Source organism: Mustela nivalis (assembly GCF_964662115.1).
Source record: "Mustela nivalis genome assembly, chromosome: 1".
NCBI lineage: Eukaryota > Metazoa > Chordata > Mammalia > Carnivora > Mustelidae > Mustela > Mustela nivalis.
Genome location: NC_139020.1, coordinates 191518066 through 191535950, shown reverse-complemented (window position 1 = coordinate 191535950; position 17885 = coordinate 191518066). Strand labels below are relative to the sequence as shown.

The following is a 17885-nucleotide window of genomic DNA, read 5'->3' as shown; positions in this document are numbered from 1 at the left end:
TGAATGTGTTGGCAGTGTTCAGAACAGAGTATTTGCAAGTTCCAAAGAATAATAATAAAATTCGGTGTGAAAGTATACACATAACCTTAACCTTACCCATCAGACTACATCTCCTCCCAGGTCAGTTATTGTCATTTCTCATTAGCTTGCTCAGGCAAGAATAAAATCTAGTAACATTCAATATTTAAGTGTATATAACCTTTATCAGCTGGCCTTTAAATACCGATCCCTGATCTTAGGAAAAATAAATTGCCACTTCAGGAGTGCCCTTTTCCATGTCCAGTCATTTACATATATGCCTCTTGCATTTCAAATTGTTGATTCACGCGTTGCTTTCCCAATTTGTTCACATAGAGCTAGAAAATCATAGTAACAATTACGTACTTTTGGTTCTTTAAATGGTTACATATAGATTATGTAACAAGCAGTAAATCTTTTAAATTTTCCTTTAAAGTGACAAGGCACTTTTCTTAATAGAGGTAAAAGTTGTGAGGTCAAGAGGCAGGAATATAGACCATGTACGTAGTGACCCACCTGTATAGTAGCCACATCTTAATTTCAGCAGGGCCTTGTCTAAGCCACTAAGGTCAGTGCAGTGAAGATAAACACTGGATGTTGGGAGACTCCTTCAGTGTGTCTCATTACCATTTTAAGAGCCTTTAAGGGGATTTCAGCTCCATAGTTATGCAGACTTGGAAAAAACATCCCTATTGGTTTTTATGCGAAAAACATAATCTTACACATATATGGTAGCTACACAATATCCAAGTGAGAAAGTCTGATGTAGGTTTTTTGAGTGGTTAAAATTTAACATGACAAAGATAAAGCTTAAGCTATAGCCAAGTAACTGAATTAATTACAGGTTCTCAAAGTAATGTAAATATAATTCTGGATTAGAAGGGCAGAGATGTAAAATAGGAGTAATTTGCAAGTCTGCTGCACACCTTACTAACATATCAATGTGATTTCAGGGCCTTCTCCAGAAGCAAAGGGAGTTGGAAACTAATCTCATGCCTTTAGCTGCAAATCAAGAAGAGAATTTTAATTCTTCGTTTTAAATGTAGAAAATCAAATCCTTCACATTTGTTGCTTCTAAATTATAAAATGTGTTCATTGCATTACTGTATTTTCCAAATAACCTAGATTTTATAAATGCTTATTTCAAACTTGTACATTATGTAGTACAACGCTGTGTGTGTATATATATATATTTTACAATAAAACAGACATTTTTGTAAAGCTTAGTAAAAAAACATTTTTTTGCTCTATCACAATCTAGGTATTTAAACACTTTCTACTTACCTTAAGACAGGTTTCTGACCTGTTCACAGACCACGTTCTTCTATACTTATGTAGCTTATTATTGGAATACCACTTAGGTATTTTGTTCTACAAAAAGATTTAAGAGGTTAGAACTCTCCCAAGTTCTTCTGAGGGGCCAAAGGAAGGTCTGACTTAACACATCCCAACTTTAACTAAAATAGCTCCGTTTTTTTCCTCTAATTCCTGGTTTTAGGACTTTACAAAAACATTTTACAAGTTTGCATTTCTAATGCAGGCAGTTATCAGGAACAGATATGGTTTTAAAATTGATCATCTTATACTTTATCTGTGAATATTAAGTTATTTTTAGTAAAGTACTTAAGTTTTTACCACCTCAAAAATATACTTAAATTTCTCTAACACTACTAATTTAAAAATCTGTAACAAAGTTCTTCCAACAGAAGCCTATCTTTTGGAAGTATGGGATTGAATTTGGTTATGTCCAGGACCATACTAATAAGCACTGAAAACTGTAATGATCAAACACCTCGAATAAGAGGTTGATCCAAAATTTTAGCAAAAGGCAATTTTTACATGACTAAGCCTAAAGATAAAAATAATGCTGCATGGTATTATGTCCTAAATTATACTTATATACATAGTTTATCATCTAAATTGAAACTGCATTCACTGTTAGATCAATCTTGAGGTATTGAACCAAAGTCCAATAAGTATCTGTTGATATCACTGGCTTATACCTGTATAAAATACTATACAAAAGCTTAAAATAAATACAATAGTTGATTGGTACATCATTTTAGCAAAAGTAATTGGTATCATCTGATGGGGAGAAGAAAAGCCATTGTTGACTATCCTTTTGCAAATTATCTGATTTTATATATATAAAACAGGCTTCAATTTGAAGCCCAGGTATAGGTAACTTATAAATGTAGAACTTAAAAAGTGCCAACATGAGATAATTCAAGTACAATATATGTTAAAAATATATATATTTATTTCAGTTTTCAGATGCTTCAACTGTTACAGGCCATCATGATTTAAATAAGAGGAAAATAAAACATTGAGGAAGGACAAGAAACCTTTGTTTAGAGAATGAAATATAAATTGTTAATTCATTTATAAGAAACAGATAAAGTCCATAACAACCTATTTTCAAAAAAAAAAAAAAAAAAGTGACTATTTCTCTTTTGAAAAAGGCCTGGATGAATCACTTTTTCCCCAACTTAATGGAGATGGAGATTTATCTCTATCCAAGCTTTGAGTATAAGCAGATAAAAAGTAATTTTCACTTTCTTGAGACTGACTTGATGAAAGGGCATATGGTGTCCCCAAAAATGTCTGATGAGTAAGAACATTAAAATGACTAAACTGATGGGACATATTTAATTGACTGTGATAAACCTGAAAGTTGCTATATGAATCTTGTTCAGTTGCATTGCTGTTTTCTCCTTCAGAGCATACTATAGCAACAGCAGCTCTTTCTTCAGAATCAATTTGATAAGTCTTATCTTCTAATAAACTTTTTTGCACGTCAAGAGACGATTGCAACTCAATTTGAATATTCTTATTTTGATCTGTTCCACGTGATCCTTTGGTCTCTTTCGCCAATATTTCTGAATGAAAATTGCTGCATACTTCTATTTGTGAGATTTCATCCCCTGAATCCAGAGACATATCCTCTTCATCCTTTTCATCGTTTTCTAAAAGAGCTACATTTAAAAAACAAAAAGTCCTCCTCTATTGAAATACACAATTTGTTTAAGTTTTAAAATTATACACTACTCACACAATATAATGCGTCAGGGTCTGCAAGTCCACAATCCCTTAAAGCTTGGTCTTCTGCCACAAGTTCACTTAGTCACAACACTCACACTAGGTGTGAATGTCCAGATAATCCGATGCTAAAAGCTTCTGCGAAATGTGTTCACGTTTAATGTTGGGAAATCCCAACTCCCAGCTCCAAAGGGGTTAATGTCAAAACAGCATCTAAAGTTATACGGTAATTCAGTATTTGACAAGACAAATAAAAAATAAAAATTTTGACATCTAGCTTCACTGGATTATGACTAAACTGGTTAGTTCTAGCAAATGTTTGATCATCTCTGCTTTTCATCAAAAATAAAGTACGTACATCTTTCATTTAACATAAAACCTAGAAGCAAAGCAGAGGCCATCTCACAGAACACTAAAGCTATGGGTATATTCCTACTACCTTGTACTTAAATTCCTATATACATCTGGGGAGATTCTGTAGCCCAATGCTAAATTCCCCATTATCTGGTGTCCTTTTTAAAAAACAAAACAACAACAAAAAAAAAACAACCCCTCTGGGCGCCTGGGTGGCTCAGTAATTTAAGCCTCTGTCTTCAGCTCAGGTCACGATCTCGGGGTCCTGGGATCGAGCCCCGAATCGGGCTCTCTGCTCAGCAGGAAGCCTGCCTCCCTCTCTCTGCCTGCCTCTCTGGCTACTTATGATCTGTCAAATAAATAAAATCCTTGAAAACAAAACAAAACAAAAAATCCCTCTGCTGACAAGAGCCAATAAAGTTTACATACCCTCAAAAGAGAAAATGCCTACTCTGGTAGTATCCAGCATACTTAAAAGCTTTTATTGACTATAGTATAATAAATGAGATTTTGTGTACGCTAAGAATGGCTTAGTGGCTAAGTGGCTTGAAACACTTCCCCTGAAGCTGTTTACACAGAGGGCGAGTAGTTTCAAAGCAGGCATTTTGTTCTATGAAAACAACACAAAACCATTCCTCTTTTTCTGTCTGCCTTAAAGAAAAGTAAGACTACTGAAAAGTTACCTGACTGTGACTCAAGAGTCTCATTAGCACCAAGCAGTGGAAGGTTTTCTTCTGTGATTGAGTTGTGATAGCCCACAAGATTTTTAAAGTTTTGCATAAAGTCTTCAGTACTCGCAACCACTATTCCATTATCTGTATAACTGGAGACCATCTTGATATTCTTTTCTAAATGAAAAAAAATAAAAAGGTTCGGGTATAAAACGTGAAAACCTACGTGGGACAGACAGACGATGATGCCACCCCCACGAAAGTACTTAACACCCACCACTGGCAACAGTACCCTTCCGTCCACATTCCTACATTCATAATAAAAAGCTTATTAAGACGGCACTTTTTACCTGTTAGAAAGACTATGTGTCGTTGCTGTATGTTTTGAGCCTGAAGTCTGATAAGGCAGTCCAATTCTGGAGCATTTCGAGTTTGTGAATCACAATTGTGGTATGACAAAATTTCAACCAGATGTTTCTTTTGATAGACATTCAGAAGTGTCAGTAGACTTAGAGCTTTAGCATTCAATCTGTGGAAGTAAGTAGTTCAATATCTGGATCTGCATTTCTAAAATTTAGTATGGATGTTTTTGCTTCAAATTAAAACCATAATTTCTCAATAGAGGCAACCAGTGACAACTGCACTGCTTTAGTTCACTGCCTGATGGACGGGTGCTTCCTAGGAGAGGGAGGGGAGCAGGAATTGTACAACCCATGCTGACATCCAGGGGCTTTCTTTGCAAAGCCCGAGAGCCAGCTGTTCAGCTTTATACTACAATCTCATTGTACCTACTGAATAACAATACTTTCCCCTTTAGCTTTACTAATTTAGAATGTGAACAAATGGCACAGGAGGACCAAAACAAAAACCTTTCCTTCAAAAAAATACATGGCTCGAAACTATTTGTACACCTCCAAGCACAAGGCAACAATTGGTAGAAACTACGGTTGTCAGCAAGATGAGGGTACTAACTTTGCACCAGTCCCACCTTTGGGCCTCATTATCATCTGCTTACTGTTATCCATTACACAAAAGTAAAGGCTCTTCCAATGCCTATTTTCACATAATTTGAAGATAAAACAAGTTTTTAAGAAGTGAATTACTATAATAAAATCTTAAAAAAAAAAAAAGTGAATTACTATAAAAAGTTAAATACTTGTCAATCATTTAAACCTTAATTTCCCTAAGTGTTCCATAGAAAGTATTAGGGTATTAGAAGAAAAATGTTTTCCCATTAAGTTTCAAAAATGCTGGTTGACAGAATGTAAAACAATTCTTAACTAGAGAGTCTCTTAGATCCTTAAATATGTAAATATACTATATAGACACTCTAAGATATATAGATATTTAAGAAGATCCAAAATCCATTTTATTATAGAATAATTTGTGGAGCCTTTCAAGTGGATTAGTAATACAAGAATCACTGGGGAAAAAAAAAAAGAATCACTGGGGAAATCCACTACTTACATAAATAAATGTCCTAATCACAAATCCCCTTATCATGTTGGGATTAATGTCTCAGTATATGTGTAAATAGATTAGCTGCCTAAGGTAGTTCTCCATTGGGAGAGAGCCTAATCTAGTTGGCATATATAGTTTGGTTAAAAAAAAAAAATTGAGTGCTGACTGTTCTTTTTTTTTTTTTTTTTTTAATTCTAAGCCCTCAAGTGGCAAAGATTAAACCAATTTTACTTATATACCTAATGGACTTCAACTTTAGCAAACTTCTACCTAAATAAGAATACTATTTCCAAACAGGCTAGAAAAATAACTACATTCCCCCTTATGACTGGCTAAGGACATCTGGGAAAACTGCTATAAACACAGAAAAATGAACACAATGTTGACATCAACAATTATGTAGTTATTTTCCAACTCTCCCTTTTTTCTTTAAAGATTTTAATTATTTATTTGACATGGAGATCACAAGCAGGCAGAGCAGCCGGCAGAGAGGAAGGGGGAAGCAGCCTCCCTGCCAAGCAGGGAGCCCGATGCTGGGCTCTATCCCAGGACCCTGAGATCATGACCTGAGCCAAAAGCAGAGGCCTTATCCCCTGAGCCACCCAGGCACCCCTATTTATCAACTCTTACCTGCCCAATTCCTTTAGTTTTTTCTGGAATTTACAGTGGACTTTCCATTGCCATTTTCCTTCTGGAGTACTAAGTTCTTCAAGGAATGTCAAAAAATTTTTAAGGTTCTCTGTTAGAGATAATGAAGTTTATTTTAAATTCAATAAAAGTCACTCAATCAATTATGTAAGATACTATATAGAAATATCTACTTCCCTATGTAGTATTTTACCCTCAAAGGGAGACAGACATCTATATATACTTAGATTTAAGAACATCTATGTAACAGAAACATGCTAGTAACAATAACAAAGCAGAACGGATCCAAATGCAACCGGTGCAGACAGACTTGCTTTATATCAGATTTAGAGGAAATGTGCAGTGACTAAGAGACAAGGAAAGAAATTTGAGGTAATAAAATGATGGTAATGTACTCATCCATTTTGCCAATCAGAGATAACAATACATTTAAAAGCATGAGTCATTTATGAGAAAAAAACCTAGAAAGGACAAAGTTCATACTCCAAATAAAGCATAAATCTTACCAATTGTAATAACTTCCGGATTTAGAATGGATTCATCAGACACAATGAAACCTCCAGATACAAATAATTCATTATATGTATGATTTTTAACATCATCCAGACTATCAACACCAGCAAAACTAACACAAGAGAGCTTCTTTAAAGTCACCAAGCCAGGTACCTATTTAAACCCCAAAACAAAAACAGAAATAAGGACATAAGAGAATGAAATGGTAAGACTTAAGTGTGAAGTAACCTACAAGAGAAGTCTAACAAAATACAAAAATATTCCCAACATATCCAAAGACATAAACCAACATTTCTGTCCTGGGTACATACCATGAACAGAACATTCTGACAAAAAGGGACCTACAATAGACCTGGCAACAGAATAATGAAGGCCAACTTGTCTGGCCCTATGACTGCAGTCAGAATTCAGAGGACAGCTAGAGCCCATGCAGTCAGGAAAGCCTTAAAAGGGCAGAAGTACTTGAAACAGGTTCCCAAGACTGTATGGGTACCTCCAAATGCAATGGAAAGGGGAAATGGTCTGGCAAAGGGAGGGTACAAACAGGTTTTACCTGGGACATACAAATGAAGGCAATACAGTCAACGCACTCACTGACATTCAAGGAGTCAATACTCTTAGTCCTGATGAGTGACAGGGTCTGTGATGTGACGCAATTTAAAATTTTGCAAGGGTGCAAACGTGATCACAAGCTGATTCACAGATGGATTGTTTACATCTCAAGCCCTAAATCTCCCAAACTTGAAGTTCTACCTCTTTTAGACCTTATAAGGATATTTTAAAAACAAAGTTTAGCCTCGAAGACAGTAAGATTTTAAAATAAGGGAACTTTTATAACCAAAATAGTAGTGAATTTGACTTAAGAGTCTACCTTGTGAATGAAACCTGCAATGTCTTCATTCTGAATAATAATCAATAGTTTATCTAATTTTGATCTTCTTTCCAAAAACTGTTCTGGATGACATTCTGTATTGCCCAATTTGATAAGATATTCCTGTTAAAGAGAAAAACTAAATCAACATTAAAAGCCTTTTTTTGCAAATATCCACTCAACACCAGAAATGCAAGACCAACTGATAAGTAGTCACTTAGAAATGGCCACTAGTAGTGATGACCTTATACTATGGGCCTTAGAGATCATCAGTTCCATTCTTCTTACAGAATCTATAGATTTGAGCCTAAATGGCCATGCCACGGTTACAATGTTACAGTGCTATGCAATCAAAGTGAAGTAAATGCCAGTGGTGGGTACAAAAAGAACCGTAAGAACAATGGATTAGCCCAGGTTCTTAACCCAGTTCCATCATTTATTCTGGGCAACCCAGAGCCCAATCATTAACCACTCTCTCATTTCATTTTCCTCTTCTTTCAAAGGAAGCCCTTGGTTATTTGCAGCAAGGTTACCAGTATAGTACACCTTCCCTCGCAAAGCACTTTTCGGACTACTGGAATCATTTAATTCACAACAATCCCAAAGTCATTCATACAGCGCTTCAGTATGGCATTCACGAACTATTTAGCCATGTCTGTCAGAGTCACACCTTCAAATAAAATAGACCCTCCCACCTAATACCTCCCTCTATGTTGGTGACATGGGACTACCTTTCAAAGGACACAGAGTGAGTGGTATAGGCAGTTTCCTTTGCTCTTTGGTTGCTGGTAGAATCCTGAAATCTGAAGTATACTGCAGGGTCCTAAAGGTCACATTCCTTGTTTCACAGATAATGGGAGCAGATTAATTTTCTCAAGGTTGGCAAGGCTGGTTAGACAGCCATTAAGTCTAAACCCAGCTTGCCTCACAAAGAGTCTGTTGCTCTACCAAGAACGGTCTACAAGCATCACCTCAAAGAGGATATTTCTGTGTAGCTCTGAACTGAAGCAGCATGTTCTACATTATTAGATTTTGATCTAACCTCTACAGCTTCTGGGCAGATCTCAGAACAGCTTACAGACTGGTAATGAGAAAGTAAATTACAGGCCAGCTTATAATTTTTGGTCTTTTTACATTAAGAAGATTTAACTGCGAATTCATTTTAAATGAGACCACTGAACTCCTATAGTAAGTCCGTTGGACTTATTCTAGATGCTTTAAAATTTTATTAATATATTTTTACTCTATTTTAACATTTTTGCTTGATATTTTCTAATGGATATTGATTAAAAGAAAGTTCTGATCTGATTTGTAAAACACACAGCATCCTTCTCCTACATAGTAACAAAACCAAGATTTATTCTATGGCAGAATGAAATATATGCACCATCATTAAGTCAGTACATTTTCTGTGTGATACAATTAGTGTATAAATTAATGTGGTGAGGAAGATGGGATGATGCTGAGCACAGTGGGGGACTGGATCCACTCTATCCTCTCAACTAGAACCCCCAACACACAGCTATTTCCCCTCCCCACTAAGTACTACACTTGAACATGCTGCTGGGGATAGAAAAAGTTAAGCAGCTCTATATTCAATAATACAGGGCAAAATGCAACCAAGAAAACTCCTATACGTCTGATTTCAGCCTCCTAAGAAATCACAGGGAATTAGCAGTAAAGAAGGCACACTGAGCACTCTTCTACCTCCTTCATTTCCATGTTCTCCATGTTCTCAAGGGCACGCTACATGAAACATGTTGACACCAAAGAAACTCCCAAACTGACAAAGGCTCAGAACATAGCAGCACAGATTCTGGGCCACTCTCAGCTATAAGGCATTTATTTATAATACTTTCTGCTTCCTCTAACAAAACAAGCAGGAACTTGTCATGGTAAGTTACTTCCATAAATGGGAACAGGCATTTATTTTAAAACCTGTATCATTTGCTGAAGGGATTAAAATCCTAGAGTTTAGTAAATACTAACTGTTAACATTAAATACTGATACAGCTATTCCTTTGTGTCATAATTTACCTGTTATAAATTTTATATATGTCTGTATCTACACATACAAATACATGCATGTATTTTTAAAAATCAAATACTTGAAAGACTAGTCTTACTCTGTAGCTTCAGTAGAAAAAAATATACCTTGCATTGAGGAATTTTTCATGATTGGGGAGTCTTTGAGGATCATCATGGTTTTTTGATCAAAAAGGCTGTAGGGAACCCTGACATGATCAGGGTATCAGGAAATGCCAAAAGACTATATATATATCACCATTAGGTCATCCCTGGGCAGTTTTTTTCTATTTGACTGATAACCACCCCTCCCAAGAAATAAACACTAACAGCTTCTTCTACCTCTCTGTATCTTTCTAGTTAAAAACTCAGGTAAGAAACATTTAAAATCTTCGAAGCAACAGTTTAAAGGTATTTGCAGTGTATATACAAATGGTCTATAAAATCATGATAAAACAAGATTCTAAGATACTTAGAGGTTCTACATTTAATTGAACTTACTAGTCTTATCCCACTGTTTTAAATTATGAAAATATATGGTCAACATTTAAAAACAAAAAAATCCCCCTCCACTTTATAGAGATCAGACCCAGTAAGACAAGTTTATATAGCATTCCCATTATTACCTTCTCATTTAGTTACCTTTATTTCTTTACAGAGCACACTCTCTTCTTCTTCATGAATATAAAATTTCACAGTATTTTTCTGGACATCTTTCATGATTTTAACCAAACTGTTAAATACTTCAGGTTCTAACTGGCTTATAAAATTTGAAAGAGCTGGCTGGGCAGAAATGTTTACATCACTGGGCGATTTTGTTGTTTCTTTTTCTACCGGTTCCCGGGCAGTATCACCAGGTACAGTATGATCAGAAGTCACCATCAGCTCTGTGGCATGGTGTGGCTGGTTCACTTCTACTTCAGTTAAACCCAAAGCTGAAGAGGAATGCTGCTCAATGGAGTTGGTGTCTTTCAAAGTATCACTACAAAGTGGCTCAAGGAGCTGTTTATTGTTGAAGTCACTTGAGGAAACTGGTAGGACAGGCTTTCCCAGAGGATTCAATGCTATCTTACTACCAGAATCATTAGGACTGACTGGTGGCAAATTCCGACCCTTGGCCGATGCTTTGATAATAATAGTATTTAGTTTCTCATGCAAGCCATCTACAAACTCCTGTACACCAGCTTTGGAAGTCTTAGAATATATGAACTCAGAAAGCCGTTTCATCTTCTCTTGTGTTGAAAAAATAGGTGTGGAAATTCTACTGACATATGAAACATTCTTTTGCTTCAAAATCTCTTCTATCTTCCTAGAAAAGAGATTGTACTCTCCTAACACTGTCCTCTCTGTGGTTTCACTCATTGTGGGCGGCTCTGCTGCTGGCACACACTGCTCCTCCACTGTCACCACCTGACCTGTCAACATGTCATCCTCAGTGGTGCCCTTTAGTGTGTCTGTAAATGGAGAGGATGGAAACTGGTAATCAGAACTTCTCTGTCTACTTATTACCCGGGGGTCGTTAGGAAAGGCCTCCTGTGGTGGCAGATACACCACTTGTTCTTCTGGTGATTTCATACCTATATAGGAAGAGTTCATTATTATAAGAGCAATCCCAAAAAATAACATCTGAAAACACAAACTCATAAATAGGAATGTCAGATCAAAGTATGTATTTAAAACTCTACACTGGAAGGTAGAATAAATATCTCAAATGATGGTATGAGCTCCATTTTCTATGTGCTCTACTTATGGCTGGTCTTTGGATTTCAGTAGCTAGAGTAACAAGTCTGGATGTTTTCTTTGATTTCTTTTGAAGTGTTCGAACATGTGCAAATCTGGCATCAATACAAATTGTTTGCTTATTTCTGCTTCCCAGATCTGTTGAGGGGGAGGGTTCAGTAATATGGAAAAAAACACATTTCATATCTGCATTAACAGTAACACTCCTGAGATCTTGAGAAGAGAAGGTCATTCAGCTACCTGGTGTTAATGGAACCGTAACACTCTGACTTTTGACAGCTAGCTCCATCTACAGATTATACTTTTTCCCCAGAGACTGTAATTCAAACATATTTTAAATTTTTTTATTTTAAAGATTTTATTTATTTACTTGACAGAGAGACACACAGCAAGAAAGGGAACACAAGCAGGGGGAGTGGGAGAGGGAGAAGCTCCCTGCTGAGCAGGGCTCAGTTCTAGGACGCTGGGATTATGACCTGAGCCGAAGGTAGACGCTTAATGACTGAGCCACCCAGGTACCCCCATATTATGTTTTTTAAACTGTATTTCAAAACACATATCCTAAGTCCCTTTTTAAAAGACAAGGGGAAAATATGTTTAACAGCAATTTATAGTATTTTAGGAAAAGAAAAAAGTTTGTGATCTTTGCCCAGATATTATAAAGTTTTATTTTTTTTAATTAATTCTTCTTAAATCTTGGCCAATATTTCCTAACAAATCGCTGCTGTAGTCTATGAAATGGTACCTCTATATCAGGAAGTTGCAGGTATAAGTACAGTTTTTAGAACTATGGTACTTTGAAGGTACAGCGAATTCCTTATTCAAGTTTGCACCCACATGTGGCAACATACCCTCTCCACACAAATTCAGTTTAGGTTTTCCTCACACTCACACTTTTCTAAAGCTCTTAACAGCCTCAGAAGCAGCCAGCTTGTGACATTTCTCCACCAACCCTGGAAGTTGCCATGAACCACTACACCCGTTAACTACTGCAAAGGTCTGCTGGCAAGTAAGACCACAACAGGTCTGTAGGTGGAAGAAGGGTAAGGGAGCAAAATATCCAATATAAGAATTAAAAACTTGTGAAACTGAGGGGCGCCTGGGTGGCTCAGTGGGTTGGGCCTCTGCCTTCGGCTTAGGTCATGATCTGGGATCATGCCCCACATTGGGCTCTCTGCTCAGAGGGGAGCCTGCTTCCCCTTCTCTCTCTGCTGCCTCTCTGCCTACTTGTGATTCTCTGTCAAATAAATAAATAAAATCTTAAAAAAAAAAAAAAAGTTAAAAAAAAAAAAACAAACAAACCCAAAAAACTTATGAAACTGTTAAAGCAGAAATTCAAGTTCCATAAAATAAATCCAGAATACAGAACATCCTTCTTAAATCTGTAACATGGGGTTTAGTGCACAAACAAGATGTCCGGAAGGATACATAAGAAATTTCAAACAGAGGTTGATCCATGCAATGAAACTAAGTGTCTAGGACAGGGCTGCAAGACTTTTTGAGGTATTTTACTTTTTGAGATACTTTTCCACTTCTTCTTGAGTACCATATCAGATGTCTGATTTATTTATATAAAAACATTTAAACTGTACCTTGTAAAACAAAGAGGTTGGGGAATACCACCTATAATTTTTAAACTTCCAATTATGTATTATTTCAAATGAAATACCTGCTCCCAAGACATATAGCTGTAGTTCAGACCAATAAGCTTATGCCCGAAGGGCTATGATAAAGGGAATTTTTTTTTTAAAGCTGAATTAAGCTTAAATCCATGTAAAAAAGCAAAAAAAATCTTTTAAAAAAGTAACATCATCTAATTCTATTTTGCACAAACTTCCCCTATAAGATTCTAATCACTAGAACTGACTTTATCTTTAAAAATGTCTTCTCAGTAATGATCTAAAGGAAACACATGTCAATAACAATAATACATGTTTTCTAGTGATTGTCATTCAAGCATTGCAGTACTTTGACTCTGAAAGGGGAATAATGAGTTCTCTAAGGCAGCATCATTTACATATTTACATTTTCCATCACAAAATATAAAGATGGTATGACAAATAAAAGAGGACTGCAGATGCCAATGGCGCAAGTTGAAGCATAAACAAGATACCTGGCTGCTTCTAATAAGAAAGGATTACTGACAGAAAATAGGTGAATCCCAGGGATAATGTTGAGTGAAACAGCCAAAAACAAAACAAGACATTGTAGGTTCCATTTACCTTAAATTTAAGAACAGGTAAAACTAATCTATGGTAAAACAAACAAACAAACAAAATTAGATTAGTGCTTACAGCTGGGTCAGGGGGAGTACCTACTGGAAGACTAAAGAAGAAAACCTGGGGGTGTTGGAAATGTTCTAAATTTTGATTTGGGCAGTTGTAATATGAGTCTATATACAAGTAAAAACCCATTGAGCTGTGTACTAAAGATTTATGCACTTTCCTGTATGTCTTATATCTTTTGTTCCTGTTTTGCTTTTTTGGGTCATTTTTCCTAGGAGGAGACAAAAGATTTTCTTAAAGAAAAGCATTCAGTCTTTTTTAAAAAAACTCTATGGAGAGGAAAACCATAAAGATCAACTAAAACTATGCCACTTAGCTTTCCTTCAAATTAAGGAAAAAAACCCATTACCACTTACGATTTCAGAAAGAATAAGATATAATGAAATTGAAACAAACAAAAAAGGCCTACCACCAAACTCTAAGCAAGAAAACAATGCCTATGACTATCTGCAGAGATGCTGAATGGACTGAACTCAGACAAAAGAAAAGGTCTTCTAAGAACCAACAGCAACTGGCTAATCAGCAACATCTGTAACTTTCTGAAATCCCAGTTTCCTAATCTCTTATTTACACTACTTTACTTAAATAATCAGAAGAATTGGGTCAAAAATTCAAGATTAGGAATAATGAACCTAGAAGATAACGGGCCTCAATCCTTTTATTTTTTAAACTTTAAAGAAACTTGAAGACTGTTTTGCATAGGGTATTCTACAGAAATGGATTAAGAAAAAAATTCCCATCTTCCCAAGACATCGTATCAGACAGAATCACTACAGTGAAGAAAACTTAATCTCCGAATACTCAGTGACCTCTTTAAACACATTCTTTGTATAAGAATATTTGATACAAATCAAAGATTTTAAATGCAAATATGATGTTGTCCAAATTTTCTGTAATAACAGAACTCAAAATGGTGCCCTACTGATAGAGAACCAGAAATGCCAGGAGCAATTCTGAAGAGGAAAAGCAAGGGGAGACTTCTCACCTGGTGTTTGTTTCTCACCATGTTTCCCCAGCTGGTCTTCTGGGCTTCTTGCATTCCCTCCTGAGGGAAAGCATCCATTAGATTTGTAGACTCTTTTCAGATATATGTGATACCTATATTAAGCACCTTTCCAACAAACCCAAATACTAACAAATCCAAGTATTACATCTTCTGCCTAAAACAATCCAGAAGGGTCATTCAGAGAAAGAAGTTGCTTCCCTTTCCATTCAGATGATGATGGAATATCAACATCTAGATGTTGCGCCTTAAAATGGCTCTGAACATCAATTACAAAGCTACCTAAATGAAGAATGGTTAGGATAATGACTTGTATTTACCACTTTTTTACTGTGTTCTCCCATTCAAGCCAACATCTCCAGCTCTTCAGTACCAGTCACTTCTCTACCGTCACTTCTAGAGCTCTTGCCCTTCTGGTAAGATACTAAGTAGAGAATGGTGCTGAAGCCCATGGTAATTCTTCAAGTTTTAGAAATTCTTCTGAGTTCTTGGAGGTCTCAGTAGCTTCTAGGTCACAAGCCAGTCTAACTTTTTAGCAAAAAGTTGGGTTTTGTTTGTTTTTATTTTTGTTTTTTTCTTTTTAAAGGACTAGGAATGGAAAAGATGTGCCCTGGGAATATTTCCAAAAATGCTTAGCTAACAAAGGTAAGAACTTAGAATATTAAGAGTATGTATATGTGTGTGTGTGTTTATGTGTCTACACAGAGAAATTAGAATACTGTAAAATGATCTTTCAACATTAACCTAGTCTTGCCCCATGGTCCAATAAGCTTTCTAGGGACTTCTGCATTTGATCACTTCAGGGAAATCTCTATGATGATCTAAGTTTTCTAAGATAATCCAATGTTAAGAAATCAAGTTTGTTTGTTTGCTTTTTCCCAAAGAGATGAACCTCAACGTAACTTCTTAGATGATAGCTTCTTATAGTGAAGTGTATTCTAATAATTTGAGAAGATAACATTTAATCTGTTGTCCCAAAGAGGTGTCATTTCACCTCTGTCACTACCTCACCTTATTAGAAACTCAATTTCTGCCAACAATATTCATTTGGAAGTCTGCATGCTAAACTCCATTGGGAAAGCATGTTTTAAATCCCTCTGCTTTCATAGGCTGTTTTGCAGATACTTGCTGATGCTGACCAAAACCAGCATCATTGCTCCAAATGCACCAAAACCAACATTACATTGCTCAAAATAAGATGATGTCAGAACCAAGTAAGATGAACCACCCACTCACCCAAGAATGGAATCTAGAAAAGATAAACCCTTTAGGAAACTGCTAAGTAAAACCAAGCAAACCAAAGTCCCAGTATACGTGTTCTTACCTGTAATTGGAATCAGTTTCCAATGTATTTCAGTCTCTTCAACATTATTTGACTTAGACTGTCTGCGGAATCCATGTTCAATGGGAACAGTGGGACACAGACTACAATCTTCAAAATTACTCATGTTAATTAAATTTGGATCCTAAAAATTAGAGTACATATTCAATAGCTTTTCAAGTAACTTTTATGTCCAGAATAAACAAGTAGGCTCCACACCCAATGTGGGGTTTGAACTCACAACCCTGAAACCAAGTCACACATTCCACTGGTTTTTGATAGCAAATCCACAAGCTTCAATCTAAACATTACAAATGAGTAAAAACAGCATGGCAAAGTTAAAATACTCTCGTCTTAATTAAAACATAATGTTTTCCCTCAAAACATAATTTGCTGTTGATTTAGAGCAGTGGCTGTAAGAATTTTCAGAAAAGCACCAAGTATTTTAGGCTTTGTGGGCTGGATACCCAGGTCTGCCTGTGTAGTGCAAAAGCAGCCAGAGTACCCACCTACACAAATGGCTGCGTTCCACAGTGTTCCACTGAAGCCTTAGTTACAAAAACGGGCAGTGGGCGGGGGCACCGAGATGGCTCAGTCAGTTAAGAATCTGGCTTTTGACTTTGGCTCAGATCATGATGAGGGTTGAGATTGAGCCCCATGATGGGCTAAGATTCTCTCTCTCCCTCTCGGCTGCGCTCTCAAATAAATAAATAAATAAATAAATAAATAAATAAAGAGAGAGATGAAGGCAGCGGGCAGAGTTTGGCCCATGCTCCTATCAACTCAATTTAGAATATTAAATATGTCAGGAAATGTTAATAATATTAGTTAGTTACCTAAGTTACATACTTGTGCAAGTGGGTCTCCTGATACCATCCTCCCCCTAAAATAAATATCCTAAAACTATGTGCAGAAAGCCTGGGGACATGCATATGACTTTTATTCAAAGGCAGGTGAGAGAAATAGGAGAGAAAAGGAAATTAGAAATGAACCCTTAGGAAAATGGTGCCATCCTGTTATTGTTATTTTCCAGAGATGCAGCCACATTTTGGGGAAGACAAGGTTACTTCTCAGCTGGAGATCAGTACTGTTTCCTTCATAAATAAACTGGATGTCCTGTCAAGCAATGCTCAGAGTCATTTCAGAAGTAATCCTTAAAGGACACTCACATTCCATTCCTCTTTGCATGAAAAATACAAACTACCTAATCTTGTTTATATCACTTTTGGATTCTAGAACTGCCAGAAGAAAGCCAATCTTTTGGGGATCCAATTTTATTAACTATATATATGCCGATACACACAAACCTATAAGCAAGAAGGAAAACAGCTACTTCTGCATTTATCCCTTTGTAATAAGGAATAACTTAGAACTACTATCCTGGACAGATACTTTCATTGCAATGTGTATGTTCTTTCTTTTTGAAAGGGAAAAAAATCCCATTGAAACACACCTACATCCTCTTCCAGACACACATTCACAAAAACAACATATATAATCAAAAGACACATGCTTACTTCTTTCAAATGTAGCTTATGGTCCATGCCTGCTTCACCAGTAGAAACAGCAACAGGATACTTTAACAATGATGTATCAACTTCTAGCAATGGGCTCTGAGTCCCCTTAAAATGCACACTTTCAATTTTTGCACAAGTAGGCTGCTCATATTCTTTCTTATCTGGGGGAGAGCTCAACTCATACTCATGCTTTTGCCTCAGCTCTTCATAGGCATCATCAGTATTCAATCCTAAGGCTTTGTTGACTGTATCTGTCAAGGATGCATCAGAATGCCGTGCATTTGCTAGTGTTTCTGATAGCCAATTAAATAGCCGATGGATATCAGCAACACCGGAATTAGAGGTATCCTGCAGCTGCTGTCTCAAATCAGCATCATGCCCAAGAGAGCCAATAGGCTGAGGAGACCCTGAAGGTAAAG

At 36.4% G+C, this 17885-nt stretch overlaps 2 protein-coding genes across 15 annotated transcripts in view; one reads left to right on the top strand and one right to left on the bottom strand.

Annotated features, from left to right (window-relative positions):
* The window catches only part of CCDC66 (coiled-coil domain containing 66), a 68376-nt gene extending 65539 nt beyond the window's left edge, over positions 1-2837 (top strand). For all 11 annotated transcript variants that reach the window (XM_082738683.1, XM_082738681.1, XM_082738689.1 and 8 more), the window contains one exon: positions 972-2837. In XM_082738683.1, the coding sequence (XP_082594809.1) occupies positions 972-1058 (87 nt within the window). In that variant the 3' untranslated portion in view covers positions 1059-2837. The remainder of the gene's footprint in view (positions 1-971) is intronic.
* Positions 2257-17885, bottom strand: part of TASOR (transcription activation suppressor) — a 52089-nt gene continuing 36460 nt past the window's right edge. Inside the window, exons 15-24 of one of the 4 annotated variants that reach the window (XM_082738652.1) lie at positions 17467-17873; positions 15953-16094; positions 14611-14670; positions 10243-11177; positions 7576-7698; positions 6698-6857; positions 6174-6282; positions 4433-4611; positions 4095-4259; positions 2257-3270 (exon numbers count right to left, since the gene is read on the bottom strand). In XM_082738652.1, the coding sequence (XP_082594778.1) occupies positions 3215-3270; positions 4095-4259; positions 4433-4611; positions 6174-6282; positions 6698-6857; positions 7576-7698; positions 10243-11177; positions 14611-14670; positions 15953-16094; positions 17467-17873 (2336 nt within the window). In that variant the 3' untranslated portion in view covers positions 2257-3214. The remainder of the gene's footprint in view (positions 3271-4094; positions 4260-4432; positions 4612-6173; positions 6283-6697; positions 6858-7575; positions 7699-10242; positions 11178-14610; positions 14671-15952; positions 16095-17466; positions 17874-17885) is intronic. The other 3 variants (XM_082738653.1, XM_082738650.1, XM_082738651.1) reach the window with 3 other exon arrangements.